At 50.4% G+C, this 15,438-nt stretch overlaps 1 protein-coding gene across 2 annotated transcripts; it reads right to left on the reverse strand.

Annotated features, from left to right (window-relative positions):
• Positions 1-1,894: 1,894 nt before the first annotated feature.
• BAG2 (BAG cochaperone 2) lies at positions 1,895-13,557 on the reverse strand. 2 transcript variants are annotated; one of them, XM_072944752.1, is made up of 4 exons: positions 13,226-13,557; positions 4,665-4,774; positions 2,781-3,234; positions 1,895-2,597 (listed from the first exon to the last, which is right to left on the reverse strand). In XM_072944752.1, exons 1-3 carry the CDS (start codon positions 13,336-13,338, stop codon positions 2,822-2,824), a joined length of 636 nt encoding a protein of 211 aa, XP_072800853.1. In that variant the 5' UTR covers positions 13,339-13,557; the 3' UTR covers positions 1,895-2,597; positions 2,781-2,821. The 2 variants fall into 2 exon arrangements, with proteins under 2 accessions (XP_072800853.1, XP_072800852.1); XM_072944751.1 differs by having other exon boundaries at positions 1,895-3,234.
• Between the last annotated feature and the right edge of the window lie 1,881 nt (positions 13,558-15,438).

Genomic DNA, 15,438 nt, shown 5'->3' on the forward strand with positions numbered 1-15,438 from the left:
TGACGCGCCCAGGCCCCTGGGTGACTGACTGTAAGAACCTTAACCAGGCAGTGTTTCCTTTTCTTCTCTCTCGGAAGATCTGTAGGGTGTTGGTAAAGGGTCTCCTAAAAACAGAAACTTCGGGTTTAGAGGAAAACTGAAGCCCCGTCTGTATTTTCATTACCACTCAGTACTGCTTGTGCACATCTGAGTGGGAAGCCGCTGTGTGTGCGGCTGTTGGTTGCACGTGTGCCCTCAAGCTTAGTTTAGCACATACGCCTCAATAACAATGTCATGAAAGATGAATGCGGGCAAGCAGCAAGTGAATGCGTCTCAACACGAGAATTTTGTGACCTGTGTCACCAGTGTGGGACCAGACAGCAAAAGGCATAAAGTGACTTCTTTATAAATATGTCATCTTTCAGGTACTCTGCCAATATTTAGCATATTTATTTTATTGATACTGAATGCAACTTAGTAGCACTGTGATTTAGACCATTTTGCTTTGGAAGCTGTTTCCCTTCTGATTATCAGCACCATCGTTTTAGAGAAGAGCTGTCTTGTCTCGTTTTGAGGCTTTGTTTCCCGCCCCCGCCCCCCATAATAGACGCGTTTACCTCGTGCTGTGGCACAGCGGCCGCAGCTCAGGCTGACTGCACGGGGGCTTTCTGTGTCGGCCGCGGGCACGGCGCCCGTCAGTCCCTGGCTCACCCTGTGCCTGCGTGTTGCCCCCCCCCCTGCCCTGGCCGGTGTTGTCTTCAGACCTGAGGTCTGGACTGCATTTGGAGATGTGCTCATGGTGCACCCTGGATCCAAGCGCCAGGACAGTTCAGTCTTTTCCGACACCCTCTGTCCAGTGCCTGCGCAAACTGTGCCCCACGTGCCCTGTTCTGCTCACCCCGGGGCAGGGCACGCTAAGCCGGACCGGACCCTTGTCCGCCCAGAGTGCCTGACGCCCCCCTGCTCCCGTGCGGGGCGAGCCTGTCTGTCCCATGCTCCGTGGGGTGAGGTGAAATGAAGGTTTGTGTGACTCTAGGGAGTTTCATTCTCTGAAATTAAATTACACTTCCATTCTTGTAAATAAATAATGAATGGACACAGTGAGGCCCCATGAGCTGGCGGTGGGGCCCTGCAGACCAGGGCCTGGGGCAGCTCTTGGGTCTGCCAAGCGGGGTGAGTACAGAGGAGGCAGAGAAAGGCCTGGGCTGACGTGGGTGAGCGGGAAGGGGGTGCTCCCCAGAGAGGAAGGGCCAGGAAGGGGAGGGGGCAAGTAAAGGATGCCGACAGCCTTTGAGAACTTGAGGAAAACTGGATTGCCTGCTGAATTTTCAGAAAGCTTATAAAGAAAAAGATGGCACCAAAGGAAAACCTGTAACAGCGACCCTGATGGGAGCAGACTAGTCTGACAAGTCAAGAGGCGGCGGCGGCCACGGTATGAGCGACAGTGGCTGTTCCCGCGACGCGCAAAGACTCAGATGAGGCTGCCTCGGGCTGGCGGTGAAAACCAGGACTGTCCTCAGACTGTAACTGCCTTTTATGAAGAGAGACGTAAACGCATAAAACCACTGTGTGAAAACCAGAGTGAAAAGTGCCTTCTGAAGGAGACCACGCTCTGTGCCGTATGCGTCTCTAAGTAAATCTACCTTTACTCAAAAGAAGAAGAAAACTGAAAGAATACCTCCCTTTTAATGAAAACTGAATTTGATGTGTTCATTTTGAAGCAGTGTTTGGGGAAGTTGGAAGTTTTTGTGTATCAACAGCACTAGTTTCTTTGAACAAATGAAAGTGTTCTGGTTGCTTCATTTGTCACAGATAAAAGAACAGTCAATACACTGGCAACCTTGTTAGAGAACAAAGTGCAATCTAAAGGTGTTTTAAACCTAGTATTAGGAAAAAATGCTCAGTGCTGAAAAGCTTTCAGTGAAATAGCTACTCTTTAATTACTGAGGAAAGTATAAATTGATTTAACTTTTATACAAAAAACTGGAAACATACCATTAAAATGTATGTATCCTTTGACCCATTAAATCCCATTGCTGGGAATTGATACAAAGAAAATCAAAAACACAAGAGAGAAGGGGAAAGCTCCACGCACTCAAGTACGTGGCAGAAACAAGCAACAAACTGGAAACAACCTAAGTGACCGGTTAGGGTAGTGGGTCAGCAAAGCATGCAGCTACGCAGAGCAGAGGTCTGTCAGCTGAGAATTAAAAGCAGACTTTATAAAAAGCATTTAATTTTTCTTTCTAAAAGCAAGTTACAACATTGTCTTTCTGTAATGATTAAACATTGGAAGAAATGATGCATTTGGAAACATGGAGATACGGTTGTTGACAGTGGTACAGAGGTGAATTCTCTCATATCACGTTTTCCTGTATATCAAGAAATACATTCATATCATGAGATGCATAAATCTTGAGAAGGTTCAAAACGCTGTGACGCAGATGCCTGGCGACCGGCGGCGGTGCGGGAGCGCCTCCCCTCGGCGCAGCGTGTCTGGTCCGGCGCGTGCCTTCGCGCCGCACAAAGCCCCCAAGAGGACCGTGGTGCTTTGGCCCCTCGCGAGCGGAGTGTTCGTCCACAGAAGAGTAAAAGTGCACATGTATGAGTGCTCGAGCCTAGTATAAGACAAGGATCCCATCTAAAAACTTCTAGAAAGGTATAATCAAAATATTTCTAGCTTTGTTATTCATAAAACTAACAACACTGGAATATTTTCCTCGCCAGAAACAGCTATCAATACCAAATCCGTTGTTACGCCTAACAGAAAGAACTAGTTATCACATAAAACAGTATCTTACCATCTTTAGGTCATCGTTTAGAAGGGCTCTTAGGCTTGAAACTAGTTGAACCTGCCCTCAGCGTTCTGCTGCAGCGCTTTGGACCCCGCGCCTTTCGAGTGCTCCAGCAGCTTGATGGCCTTGTCAGAGTTCTCAATGTTTCTAAGCAGAGTCTCCAGGCGTCTCTTAATTTTCTTCTGATCTTCAAGAGCACAGCCAATGACTATGGACTGAAACTTCTGGTCCACCGGCCCAGGCGGCACTTCAGACGAGCACGCGCTGTACAGCGACATGAGGTGGCTCTTGGCGTTCCCCAGGTCGTCCAGGAACTTGCTGACCACCTCGTCGATGATCCTGGTGGCGTGCTTGAGGGACTCCTGCTGCTGGGGGTTCCGTATTGTTTCCACCGAAACTTCAACTGTCAGGGTTCGCCCCATCAAGCGGTTTGCAGTCAGATTTAATTCCTCTCTTTCTCCTAAACATGAAGAGTGTGAAATATCAATCAGTGTGAGACAGAAACTCATCTATGTCGAGAACACTAAGGCGTTCGTTTGTGGTTAAATCTATTCTGGAAGCACCTGTGAATTTCTTACAGGTGAGAAGTAAAACCACAGCAATGCGACTGGCTAACGGGGCATCAGACGCCTGACAGGCTGCAGACTGTCTCCCTGAAGGTGTTTCCGTGAAGGACACCAGGTGACTTCTCAGGCTGTCAAGTCTGCAGAACTTGGGCGGATGTGCATTTGTAACTGGGAAGGAGACGGGTCTTAACAGAGTGAACAGTGAGTGTAACTGTGGTTTTGTGCTGGTCAGACAAGGAGAGCAGGTGTCCTGGGTCTCCGTGAGGTTGTGCATGTAGGCGAGGAAAAATTACCGTCCCTCCACCTTTCTGAGCTTTTGACTGAGTCCCCCTGTAGTAAAAGACAGATTAACAGGGAAAAACCCTTAAGTTTAGCAACATGTATACATGTCTTATACAGGGAGATCCCCAGGGAAACTGAGTGACTCCCGATATGGCCAAACCTCCACCTTAAGTACCATCCTCAGCCCGAGATGCTGGGGAGGGAAGAGGCAACAGGAAGGCACAGTAAACAGAGGTCAGGTTTTTATGTAGCTGTAGTGGGTGCTTCTCCACTGATGAGTTTCCTGTAATTTACGTCATCCTCTCCCTGGTACAAAGAGGGAGATGCCCTTCCAGATGGAAATTTCCTTTATAAATGTAAACTTCCCTGACAAAGGAGTAACTTCTGTTCTGTTTTCAGAGCTTCTCCTGTGTCTGCAGTCTCTCAAAATCAGCTCAAGATAATCCTTACGTCAAAGAGGCATATCTGCACGTTCTGCATGTGTATCAGAGTACAGTGCCTCAATTTTGGCTGAGAAAACAGCCCTGATACTGGAGGAAAAGCTGATCTCAGAATGAGGCGCTGACTTTACCCTCTGCGGACAGACTCAGGCAGGCAGTGGTCTGAGTCCTGGCCAGGGGGAGGAGGACTGGGTGGGGAAAGGTGCTGTGCCAGCATCTCACTGTTTGTTCATAGGGACATCAGCAACCTGTCCCTCCCTTCCCAGTCCATTCCTTCGTGGGGATGGTGAAGAGACAGACCCGCCATGGATGGAGCGGTCTGGGGCTGGAGCACAGCGGGGACCACGGCCAGCACAGGCCGGCTCGCTCTCCACATGGAAATGGCTGTGCTGGGTCCTAATCTGTTCTCTGCATTTCTCCCCTCCCTGTGACACCTCAGCGCATCTCCTCTGTCCTCTCTGCTTCCAGCCTCTCACCCTGTCCTCTGCCTTCATGTCTTGTCCAGTCCAGGCACTTCTAAAGCCCAGAATGAAGGAGTGAGGCGTGGAAACCTGAGGCCGCCGGCCGCCCCCGGCCCCCCGCCCCGCCCCTGCCGTGCTCACCCTCGCTGATCTGCCGCATGTCCTGGCTGTTCTGGATGCTGTGGATCATCTCCAGGAGGACCTCCTTCTCCTGCTCCACAGCGGTGGCCGCCTCCCGCAGAGCCTCCACCCTGTGTCACGGGGACACGAGACAGTGACTGGACGGAGATTAGCGGTCCTCACCTCTCCATCCACCACCCTGTCCAACTCGTGGCCGGGGGGGCGGCTGGTGCGGGTCAATCAGGAGTTCAGGGCTTGCAGATACACACCGCTGTACATAAAATAGCTAACAACAGGGGCCTACTGTAGAGCACGGGGAACTGTAACTATATTCATTACCTTGTGTGGCCTATAATGAAAAGGAGTGTATGTCTGTGGAACAGAGTCACTGTGCTATACGCCAGAAACTGACACTAAGTCAACTAGACTTCAGCTTTTAAAAAAAGATGATTACGATGATACTCAAAAATTCTTTATCCCTTGTTTTTTTCTATTCTTTCCAGTCTGGGTGCCCTTTGCTTCGGTTCCCTCCCCGCTCCCAGGCCCAGCAGTCTATTCAGTGCTTATCTGCCTGTATTTGTTCTTAGAGAAAAATTCCGTGTACTTGTCTATTTTCAGCGTGTTTCTGTCTCACTGTTTGTTTTCTCGCTCAGCGTACTTTACGAAGAGCCACCCGGCTCGCTGTGCGTACGTGTGAGTAGCAGCTTCTTGCAGGTGCATGGGACCCGCAGACAGACACCCCCCCCCCACACCCTGCCATCCTGTACGCCGGCTCAGCGAGTCCCTGCCCCTGCACGGCCCCCATCAGCATCCATCCTGGGGAGGGCCTGCCATGCCTCTGTAGACCACCCAGCTGACTCCCTCCTGGCTCCTCCAGGACAGCACGAGACCCTGTGCCCCCATAGCCCTGCGACACTCAGCACTTCCCTACCTTCTCACCGTTTGCCGCCAGTCCCGTAAGTGCTATAATCTGCATTTCTTTCATCACTACTCGTTTTGGGCGTCTCTGTCCTGTGAGCCTGTTACAGCCTTTGCCTGTTGGTTTCTTTTTTAAACTGGGGTTTCTGTCCTCTTGCTGATTTGCACACTCAAAGTATTGCTCCCTTGTTGGTGACACTGCGACCATCTCCTCCCATCCTCTGCTGGACGGCTGTGTCTGAGATGCCCTTCCCTGGGCAGACAGCCCTACTCTGAAGTGACCCAGTCCATCTTTTCTTGGCTTTGTTTTGCCTCATGGCTCCTGCTGTGGAAGTTCTGTTTCCGGGTCCTCCCATCCCGAGGTCATAGGAGATTTTCCTACAGCCCCTTCTACTAACTTGATCTTTCTCATACTTACGTCTTCATTCATCTAGAATCCACCTTTGTGTGTGGTTAGGTAAGGGCTTCATTTTTCTCCAGTGAACCATTTCCCCAACATTATCCATCAACAATCCATCTTTCCCTCAGTGGTCTGTGGGTTATCCACCTCCGAAATCTCTATCCCACCCGTTAGTGTTTTGACTGTTCTTACACCAACACCCACTTTTTAAAAAAATAGCACCTGCTTTGTAATATTTGGTAGAACTAGTCGCCTAATCTTTAAAGGTAACTGAGCTAATATTTAGACTTTCATCCCTCCCTAAACCCTAGCGTCAGTTTCTTGGGTTTCTCACAAAACTGGAGGACGTCTGACACCTGTAGAGCACTGTCATTCCCCCTTTATTCAGAGCCTGCTCTGTTCTTGGTTAGAGCTCTGAAGTGTGAATGGCACTCTTAAGGCTCTTCCCATACTTTGGATATTGTTTCTACTGTGAATAACATTTTAACCACATTTTCTAGTTGGCTATTGATGGTTACAGAAATGCTGTTTCTGTGGCTTCGTGTTGTAGCTGGCAACCTTAATGTACACCTATTAATTTTAATGGTTTTTTACTCTACTGTTTCTTCTAGATTGATGATCATATCATCAGCAAAAAATGATTAGTTCTTACCTCTTCCTCTTCAACCCTATGAGCTCCTGTTTTTCTTTCTCTATAGGGCTGACTGAAGTCGTCCTGTACTATATTAGACAGTGATGGTGACAGCGGGCATCTTTGTCTTTTCCTGAATTTAAAGGAAATGCCTCTCTGCAAGTTTTTGGTATAAAGCCCTGATCAAACTTCATAGCACCACTTTCTCCAGCTCCCCAACTATACACACATGCCCTTACACTGAGCACACCCAGCCACTAAAAAACGAGGCGTGGAAGTTCTATATACACGCTCCCCAGTGTCCACACCAGCACTATTTACAACAGCTAAGACATGGAAATAACCTAAAAGTCCATCAACACATGACTGGATAAAGAAGTTGACACACACACACACACACACACACACACACACACACACACACACACAATGGAATACTATTCAGCCATAAAAAAGAACGAAATAATGCCATCTGCAGCAACATGGATGGACCTAAAGATGATTAGACTAACTGAGGTCAAATACCATATGATACCACTTATATGTGGAATCTTTAAAAAAAAGATGCAAATGAACCTATTTACAAAACAGAAACAGACACACAGACAAAAAACAAACTTACGGTTACCAAAGGGGAAAGGAGGGTGGGGAGGGATAAATTAGGAGTTTGGGATTAGCAGATACAAACTACTGTATAGAAAACAGATAAACAACAGGGTCCAACAGTATAGCACAGGGAACTACACTTGGAAAACAAACAAACAAAACAAATTAGGCTGTGGAATCATGAGAGCAAAAGAAAACAAAATCCTGTAGGTCTTAAGTGCTCTGTCTCCAGGTCCCTCTCTCATTACCCATCACAACACAAGTAAGTAAGTTGCTGATTTTTGCAAAATAAATAGTGCCAGACTTCTGTCCAGCATTCAGACGGTCTGAGAAGCACAAGATCACAGAGGGCCGGAGCCCGCGGGAGGAACAACTTCAGCAGCGTGTAACTGACACGTGTTCCTTCCATATAAGGATGTCCCCCCCTCACCCCAGCCACACATCTGCCTTTTCCCCAGCGGGCACCCACCTGTTAGCCCCCAAAATAGCACCGACCCACTGTACAGTCACAGGGTCTCTGTGCATCAAGATACTAAATATATGCCGGGCTTTGTGTTTATGAGAGCCGGCAGGAGCGAGAATCTTACGCAACCAATTTGGGTGGCCCGCACGGCCAGCACCCGCACTGTATAAATAGTAACAGTTCGACATCAGGCTGCCCTTCCCCGGGCTCACGGCGCGCTCCACGCTTCACACGAGAGACTCGGCACACAGAGGAGGGGCCGGGCTGGCCCGAGTGCGACACGTTTGTGCTGAAAACACTACCCACGACTCTGGCATTGAAATGGCACACAAGAACCATCTGCTTGGGAAATGAGAAGACAAAGAAGGGGTTAACTTCCCGGTTTTCCTGAGTTTGTATTCTAGTGTAGGGCGATCAAGAGAATTGAGTGTTACTCTAAAGAAGGCGGCTTCATTTACTATAATTAGTCACAGGAGAATGTTCATGGAGTTGTTAACAAGAAAGTGGTTTGAAAGGAGACACTCTGGAAAAAAAATATAAATCTGTCCTATACAGAAGATATTCTGTCATTAAATGAGAGCAAATACACAGGAAATCAGATGGAACTTCAAAGTTCTGCTCATTTTTTTCCCCACAAGGCTAGAAATCGCCAGGGCATATCCCCTGTGAAAAACAGATTTCATCTTTCATAGAACTTCTTATATATGATTTTATGTAAACCTGTCTCATTTCATAGCAGCAGTAAAATGTCATTCTTCAGAAAATATTCCGGGGGTGGGGGGCTGGCATCACGGTCCTTTCATCTGCAACATTCTTTTTCCCTGACCCCTGCCTACAGGCTGATCCTTTTCCAAAACCCAATCCTTCTGGCAGGAACTGTTTCCTTAGCAACCTCCTCCTTCCCCTCCACACAGTCAGCTTGCGGCCGTCTAGGGTACAGACTACGTCATCGGCTCTTTTTTTTCCTTAAAAGAGCTGAACCCACGTCTCTACATCGTTTACCTAGTATGTGTACTGTTTATCTGCTGTTGGGATCCTTAACTTCAACTCACACATGCATCTTTCTGTCTACACCCCTTCTATTAGTTCTAGAAAACTGTTAGCCATTATACCTTCAAATATCCCCCACCCGCCGTTCTGTTGTTCCTTCTGGAACTCTGCGCGGACGAGCGCCAGGTCGCATGACCGCATCCTTCACGTTTGGAACACATCACTTGACTATGCTGCTCTTGGCGGAGAGGGCAGTTCTGTTTTTACAGCAGAGCCTGGAAGAGCTACATGCCCAAATCGGGAAAACTCCTCACATCCAGGCTGGCCCGGGCTGTGCTCCCGGAAAACTCTCTGCATGAAGTCACGGCTAGGCAGGCTGAAACCAAGAGAAGCTGTGGTCAGAGCGTTGCCGTGAGGACGGGACTGAAGTGCACCCTGCTTCGGCTGGCCTCCCGCAGTCTGGGGACCACAGGGACAAGGTGCTGGGAGGTGACATCAGTGTCTGGCCACCCGACATGTCCTCTTACACGATGTAGGGGTGTGGGGACTGCCAGGACCTCAGTCCTGCTGCTCAAACCAGCACTGCCACCACAGACTTCAGTTCTCTTCACCTCAATGTCCTCATTTATGAAATAGGGATCATGAGACAGTGCTTGTCACTCAGTGAAGGAAAGATTTCAACACAGTGACTGACAGCATCAACGAAAAAAAGTTATGCGTTAATACGGGTGCAGAACCCATGGGTGCGGAGGGCCTGCTCCTACGCCGTTTTCTATAAAAGATTGGCGCATCCATGGATTCTGGTAACCTAGGGGGCCCTGAACCAACCTGCGAGGATACTGGGGGACCATGCTCTGTGCCGACGGGCCGGAAAACACTGGCTTCCTGTTCTTTATCACATGCTTACTGTCACAAACTCAGGCTTCTAAAAAACAAGAATCTGTGCTTTCATAAAAAGGAGGGGAAGTGGCAAATGGACTTCTTTCAAAGAAATAATTTCTAAAACAGGTTCTTAAAGTCATAGTCTTGTCTCTCATTCAATACTCTTGTATCAAAATACTAGAGTGATCACTTAAATTTTAGGCAAAGTTACGATTCTGACAGGCATCCTAACTCATCACCAAAATAAATTACATTCACTCCTGAGGCACTTCAGTGTAAAAACGGGACAGTGTTGAGTGTTAGGAGCTACTTGTTAGCAGTCCAGCCTCAGGCCGGCCACCCCATCCCTCTGGACTGCAAGGCCCTCACTTCTGCAGGAGATACTCCGGGTCCTCCCCTTGCCTCACAGCGTTTTGGAAGTTTCAGATGATGACGACTGTGAGAGGTGACCTTTTCAGTTATAGGCTCTAATGTAATATTAACTATGATGCCACCTTGCCTCGTGACTCCTGGGATGTCGGCACACCCCGAGAAGCTTTACGACACGGGAAACTTGCAGCTCAAAGATCCACATCACCCCTGCCCCATCCTCCACTCCCCAGCCCCACAGAAGCCACTGCCACTGGCTGCGAGGTGGGGAAGGGGCCACAGCACGACCAGTTTGGGGAAATCTGTGAACAGCTGCTCTCCCAGTCCCATGGTTTCCCTTCTGCCTTCTCCACGCCCCACATCCCAGTCATCTCCATCACCATCCGGAGCCTCTGGGAGCCACTCAGCCTGGCACAGAGTGGGTGTTCCGTGTTGACCTTCTGCAGAATCATGTATCCACCCGTGTTCTACTCCTGCATTTGGAAACATGCCATATTTAACTCTAACAAAACTCGGGCATGAAGCAGTAGGCTCTACTGCCAGTCTTCCCGGGTTCCCGCTGTGCGGCCTCGGACACATCTAACTTCTCGAGCCTCAACTTCCCAGCTGGAGAATGGGGGTAATAGTAGTTTCCACAAAGGCGTGGGACCTGCTTGTCTGCTCATCGCCCGGATAACTGTCAGCGGGTGTTAGTTATAAATTATGAGTACTGCTCAAGTAGACAGCGACAATCATGAGCGAAGGGTTCTGAGCCACCAACGAATGGAAAGCTCAGACACCACGTGAACTAGTCAGGAAAACCGGGACAGAAAGCATCACCTTTTTAGGTGGAAGCGAAAAAGGAGGTGAATCGGGGCCACAAAAGAAAGGCTGGTGTTGTTTCCCCAACGAGCTACAGAATCCTGCCCAACAGCTGAAGGCAGTTTAAACATCATGTCTCCAGGTCACACTCCAAGTCATAAAGCATTTAGCATAATTCTGTTCACAGTTTCACATCTACTCGATAAAGTGAGGCATGAACCTCATGTTTCCTTTTTAAACTTGATCTTCGAGGCACAATTCCGGTCTTTGATGACACAGTGCTCTCGCGCATCCCCCACCGTGCGGTTTCATCAACTTCTCTGTTCTCTTACCTTCTGAAACACTGCCTTAGCCTTCGGTCAGCATTCTTTTTTTTTTTTTTTAAGGAAAAAGCAAAGCTCACAAAAATCTAAAATGACTAGAAAAGTTCTTAAAATGAACAATTAGACACCTATTAGTCAGTCTTCCCCCGTCAGCACAGGTTATTATCACTTGTACCCAGGAATCAGAATTCACTTTACAGTCATCAAACTTCAGAACATAATCATGTTCCAAACCAGAGGCTTTCTTTTCAAGCTGAGGACCTGACTGCGTTCATACCTCCCAGGGTGGGGCATTAATTCAAGTGTGAGGACAGTGACTCAGCTTGAGGAGAGGTGGGGCAACGTCTCCTCGTTCCTCTAAGAAAAAAGTCCTTTCTTTCTGACTCAGGCAGAGAGGCCCCTGAAATGGTCGAGGGTGTCTGCTAGAGACCAGGCACCATGCTGAGTCACTTGTTAGCTATCTGAAAGGAAAGAAAGTAGCCCCAGGTTTGCTCCCCCTTCTCTGGGGACTGAAAGCGTCAGGTCCAACCACGGGAAGGACGCCCTGCATTTCTCTTCTTGCATCTGTCCACTCCCACATCCATCCCACTCCTGAATCTGTCTCATTCCAAGCTGAACCCCAAAACCGGCTTTGGCCTCACATTTCTCTGCCCGTTGCTGCCCATGAAATCACTGTGCCACAGAATTTCTCATTTTCTGATTAGACACTGTTTCTTGCCATAATACTAATAATTAAAAATGAGTATGTAATAGTAAATAACAATTTAAAAATAAATGTTAACAAATGATAATAAATGTCTCATTTGGTTATTAATGAACTTTCTTGGCAAACAAGACCTCTTCTTGTTTTGATAGATCAATCAAGGGAGATACATGCAGCGCTTCTTCAAATTTCTGTGTTACGCCTTTGTTCATCCAGAACCTGGTGAAAACTATGGGAAAAAATTCTGTGCGGTTTCAGGGAGTTGTGGGTGCCTCAGTGAGACTGTCATTTAACTACACCTGCACTGCAATTTACACAGAAACTTTAGTGGCATAAACGCTTCCAGGAAGTACCTCAAAGTTTCCCTACACTAAGGGAAAAAGTTTTTCCAAAATTTCTTACAAATTATTTCGTAATTCCATACAAGCCTACCACTACACGTGCGGCTAGAGTGTCCCTGGCCACCCAGTTCTACAGGAATTGACCACATGTCCTGGAAAGAATTTAGGAGAAGGATGGGAATGAGGCACCCTGTGCTCCGGCAAAACTGGCAGAACAGGCCTTCCGAGAGATTTTCAGGAAATTGTTAACGAAGCCACATTCTTGCATCTTCCCAAAGCTAAGCGCGAAAACCATTAGCCAAGACATCTGCCCTCCGACCAGCGGTAACCTGCTACCAAACGCGCGCCCGGCCGGCCCCCCTCTTCCCCCCAGGCTGTGCTCTGTGCTGACTCGGATCCGCACGGACCCCCATAACCAACGCCCTGCTCTCACCCTGTGCGTTTTCATTTCAATCCACACATTGATCCCTCAATGAAACCTTAAAATCAGGTAAGAAGGGAAAACTCTGACTCTCTGTTTTCGGGCCAGTGACCGGACCCTGGAGAGCAGGTGTGAGCAGAGTCGTGGGGAAGGAGCCCTCTGCGCCCGGACACCGGGCTGGTTGCGGCAGGGGGTTGGGGGCCCTCACCGACCCTACTCCTCTCTGGTCCTGGGATCACATGGATTCCTGGACTCTATTTTCTATTTTGCTCTTAAGTGTTTGGGAGTAAAGATCTCGATCATTCACAGCGGCGACCACTAAACTGCCGCCTGTCGTAAGAATGCATAAGAGGAACAGAGTGGGTTGAAAACAGCTGGCTCACAGAAGATTCGAGAAGCTCGGTGGACCCGCAGTGTCACAGCGCTAATCTCAAGTCCCGTCCCCGTAACTTTCCCTTCTCTGATTCTCGTGCTCCCACCGCGGGGGTCTGGTTCCGAGAGGACGCGGCCGCCCGAGCGCGGGTCCGCTGCACCTCACGCGCCGCTCCGGGACTCGGGGACCCGCCAGAGCGAACGCGCCGCACCTGCTCCGCCGAAGCCGCCTCACCGCGCCTCGCCCGCCGCCGCGCGCTCTCCGCTCCCGGTTCCCGGCCCTCGGGCCCCCCGCCCGCCGCGCGCGCCCCGCTCCCGGTTCCCCGCTCTCCGCTCCCGGCCGCCCCGGCCGCCCCGCGCACCTGAGCTCCAGCTGGTCCAGGCTCTCCAGCAGGCGGCTGGAGCGGTCGGCCATGGACGAGGAGCGGCAGAAGCGGCCCTCGTTGGCCTTGGCGCTGATCTTCGCCTGAGCCATCTGAGCCCCGCGCGGGCGGCCCGAGGTCACCGTCGGTCCCGCGGCCGCAGGCGTCGCCGTCACCGCGCGCCACCCTGTGACGCGCCGCCGCCGGGGCCGAACCGGGCTCGGGAGCGCTCGGCGCTCGCTGTCCGCGGCTCGGACGGGCGCCGGGCTGGCGCGGAGGGGAGGCCTCACGTGGCGCGGGGCCTCGGTAAGCCCGGGAAGGCCGCCCCCGCCCCCGCCCCCGCCCCGCGGCCCGCTCGGCCCCGCCCCCGGCCCCCTGGGGCCCCGCCCTCCCGGGCGCTAACAGCGGCTGGGCTGTCGCTGCCGCCCCGCTCTCCGGGCACAGGGCTCTGCGCGAGGACAGCGCTCGGGCCCTGCGACGCGGGCGGAAAGGGCCCTCTGGGGTGCGGCGGCTCCCGGGCGGGCCGCACCCGCCTGACCGGCGCCGGAACTGGCTCTTTCCGGCGGGAGAATCAGGAAAGCCGGACGCCACACTGAAGCTAACAGCGCAGGAAGGAGAAAGCGGCCCCTCGTTCCCTGTCCAGTGGATGCAGGACTTCCTTTATTTACACCTACTCTAATAAAGGGGTTTTTAATGACTTTTTCTGTTATAAATTATTTGTTGGAATTTGAGTGAAATAATCGTTCTTATTTAGGGCCGTTTGACACCCAGTCTCCCTAAGTCTCCCGGTAGGAGTGCCGGGACGCAGCGGGCGCCAGGCGGACACGAGGAGCCCGCCCCGGGGCGGGGCCGGAGCCGAGCCTCGGCCGCCAAACACCCGCGCGCGGCGCCCGGCTTGCCGTCGCCTCGCGCCTCGTGCTGCAAGGGCACCAAAGCCGGCGTAACAGCAGTTCAGAGCTGGAGCACAGCCTTTCATCTGAGATCAAAGCCATTTAAGTACTTGAGCAGAGAGGAGGCCCTTAAGGCTGGAGCCGAATTCCTCTGAACTCAGTCTAAACACTAATAAACTATTGGCGTAGGGGATTTGGCCTCATTAAATGTTCTGTCATGTTACACAAACTTGGGATCCTTAGACATTTTGCGAGCGTTTTGAAAATCTATGGCGACTTTAGAATTAACCTGGACTCTATTCCTCTGGTATCCCAGAACCCACATGTAAATATCATCAGCTCCACCTTCAGAACACACCCATCTTGTCTCCGGCCTGCACGGTCGTCAATCTCACTCCACCATCCGTTCTCCCCCGGTTACTGCAGTGCCTCCTACCTGGTCCTCCGGGCTCTGCTCTAACCCTACAGCAGTCCTTCTAAAGGCAGGTCACACCACGTATTCTCAGAAACCCTCGGTGGCTCATTTCAGAGTGAGAGCCAACCTTAGAAAAGTTCTCAAAAGAACTGCACCTCCTATTCTCTTCCAGCTCATCGGGCACTAGCCGGCTGGCTTCCCCACGGGTCACCAAGCTCACTTCCAGACCTGTTCACCCTCTGCCTACAAGTCCTCCCCATACAGACCTGCCTGGCTCACTCCTTACCTTCAAGTCTCTGCTCAAGTTCACCTTGTCAGGAGCCTTCCCACTACAGCTAGCCAGCACCCCGCCCCACTCCATCTTTCCCGTCGGTCTTCATGCACCACCTCGTTGCTTCGTCCAACCCCACCTCCCCCAGGGTGGGCGCCACAGAGGGTGCGGGCTTTGTTTTGCTCACTGGTGTATCTCAAGTGCTGGCATGTGGTAAGGATTCAATAAATACTTTGTGAATGAATAAATGAGTGATTTAAAAGAAAAAATTATGAGAAACAAGCTGTTTAAGTTGAGGCCCAACCTGTTGAGGATTCCAGTGCTCTTGTCCAAGGGCAGGACAAGTCCCTGCGTCTTGCACTCGAGAGAGGTCAGGGTTCGGAGCCAGGTCTTGGGAGAGAAAGCAGCAGGAACAAAGGGCTGGCTGGGCAGGTGTGAGGCCAAGTATCAAAACAAAAGAAAACAAAACAAAAACAAAAAAAAAGAAAAAGGAGGAATTTTATTTTATTGAGGAACTTTTATTTATGACAATCAGTGATACCACTGACCAGATGCTATCAATACATTATCTATATATCCTTTTTAGAATATACGTTATGCTAGCCATCATCCCTTTGGGGAAAGCTGTTATTCAGGT

This window comes from Vicugna pacos, chromosome 20, assembly GCF_048564905.1.
Source record: "Vicugna pacos chromosome 20, VicPac4, whole genome shotgun sequence".
NCBI lineage: Eukaryota > Metazoa > Chordata > Mammalia > Artiodactyla > Camelidae > Vicugna > Vicugna pacos.

What these genes read in the sequence shown, in the direction of transcription:
- BAG2 (XM_072944752.1), bottom strand. Translation starts at nt 13,338, where the DNA reads ATGGCTCAGGCGAAGATCAGCGCCAAGGCCAACGAGGGCCGCTTCTGC. An exon ending in CTGGACCAGCTGGAGCTCAG is followed by an intron (nt 4,775 to 13,225) that starts GTGCGCGGGGCG and finishes CCCGTGACACAG; the next exon opens with GGTGGAGGCTCTGCGGGAGG. An exon ending in CATGCGGCAGATCAGCGAGG is followed by an intron (nt 3,235 to 4,664) that starts GTGAGCACGGCA and finishes CTTCATGTTTAG; the next exon opens with GAGAAAGAGAGGAATTAAAT.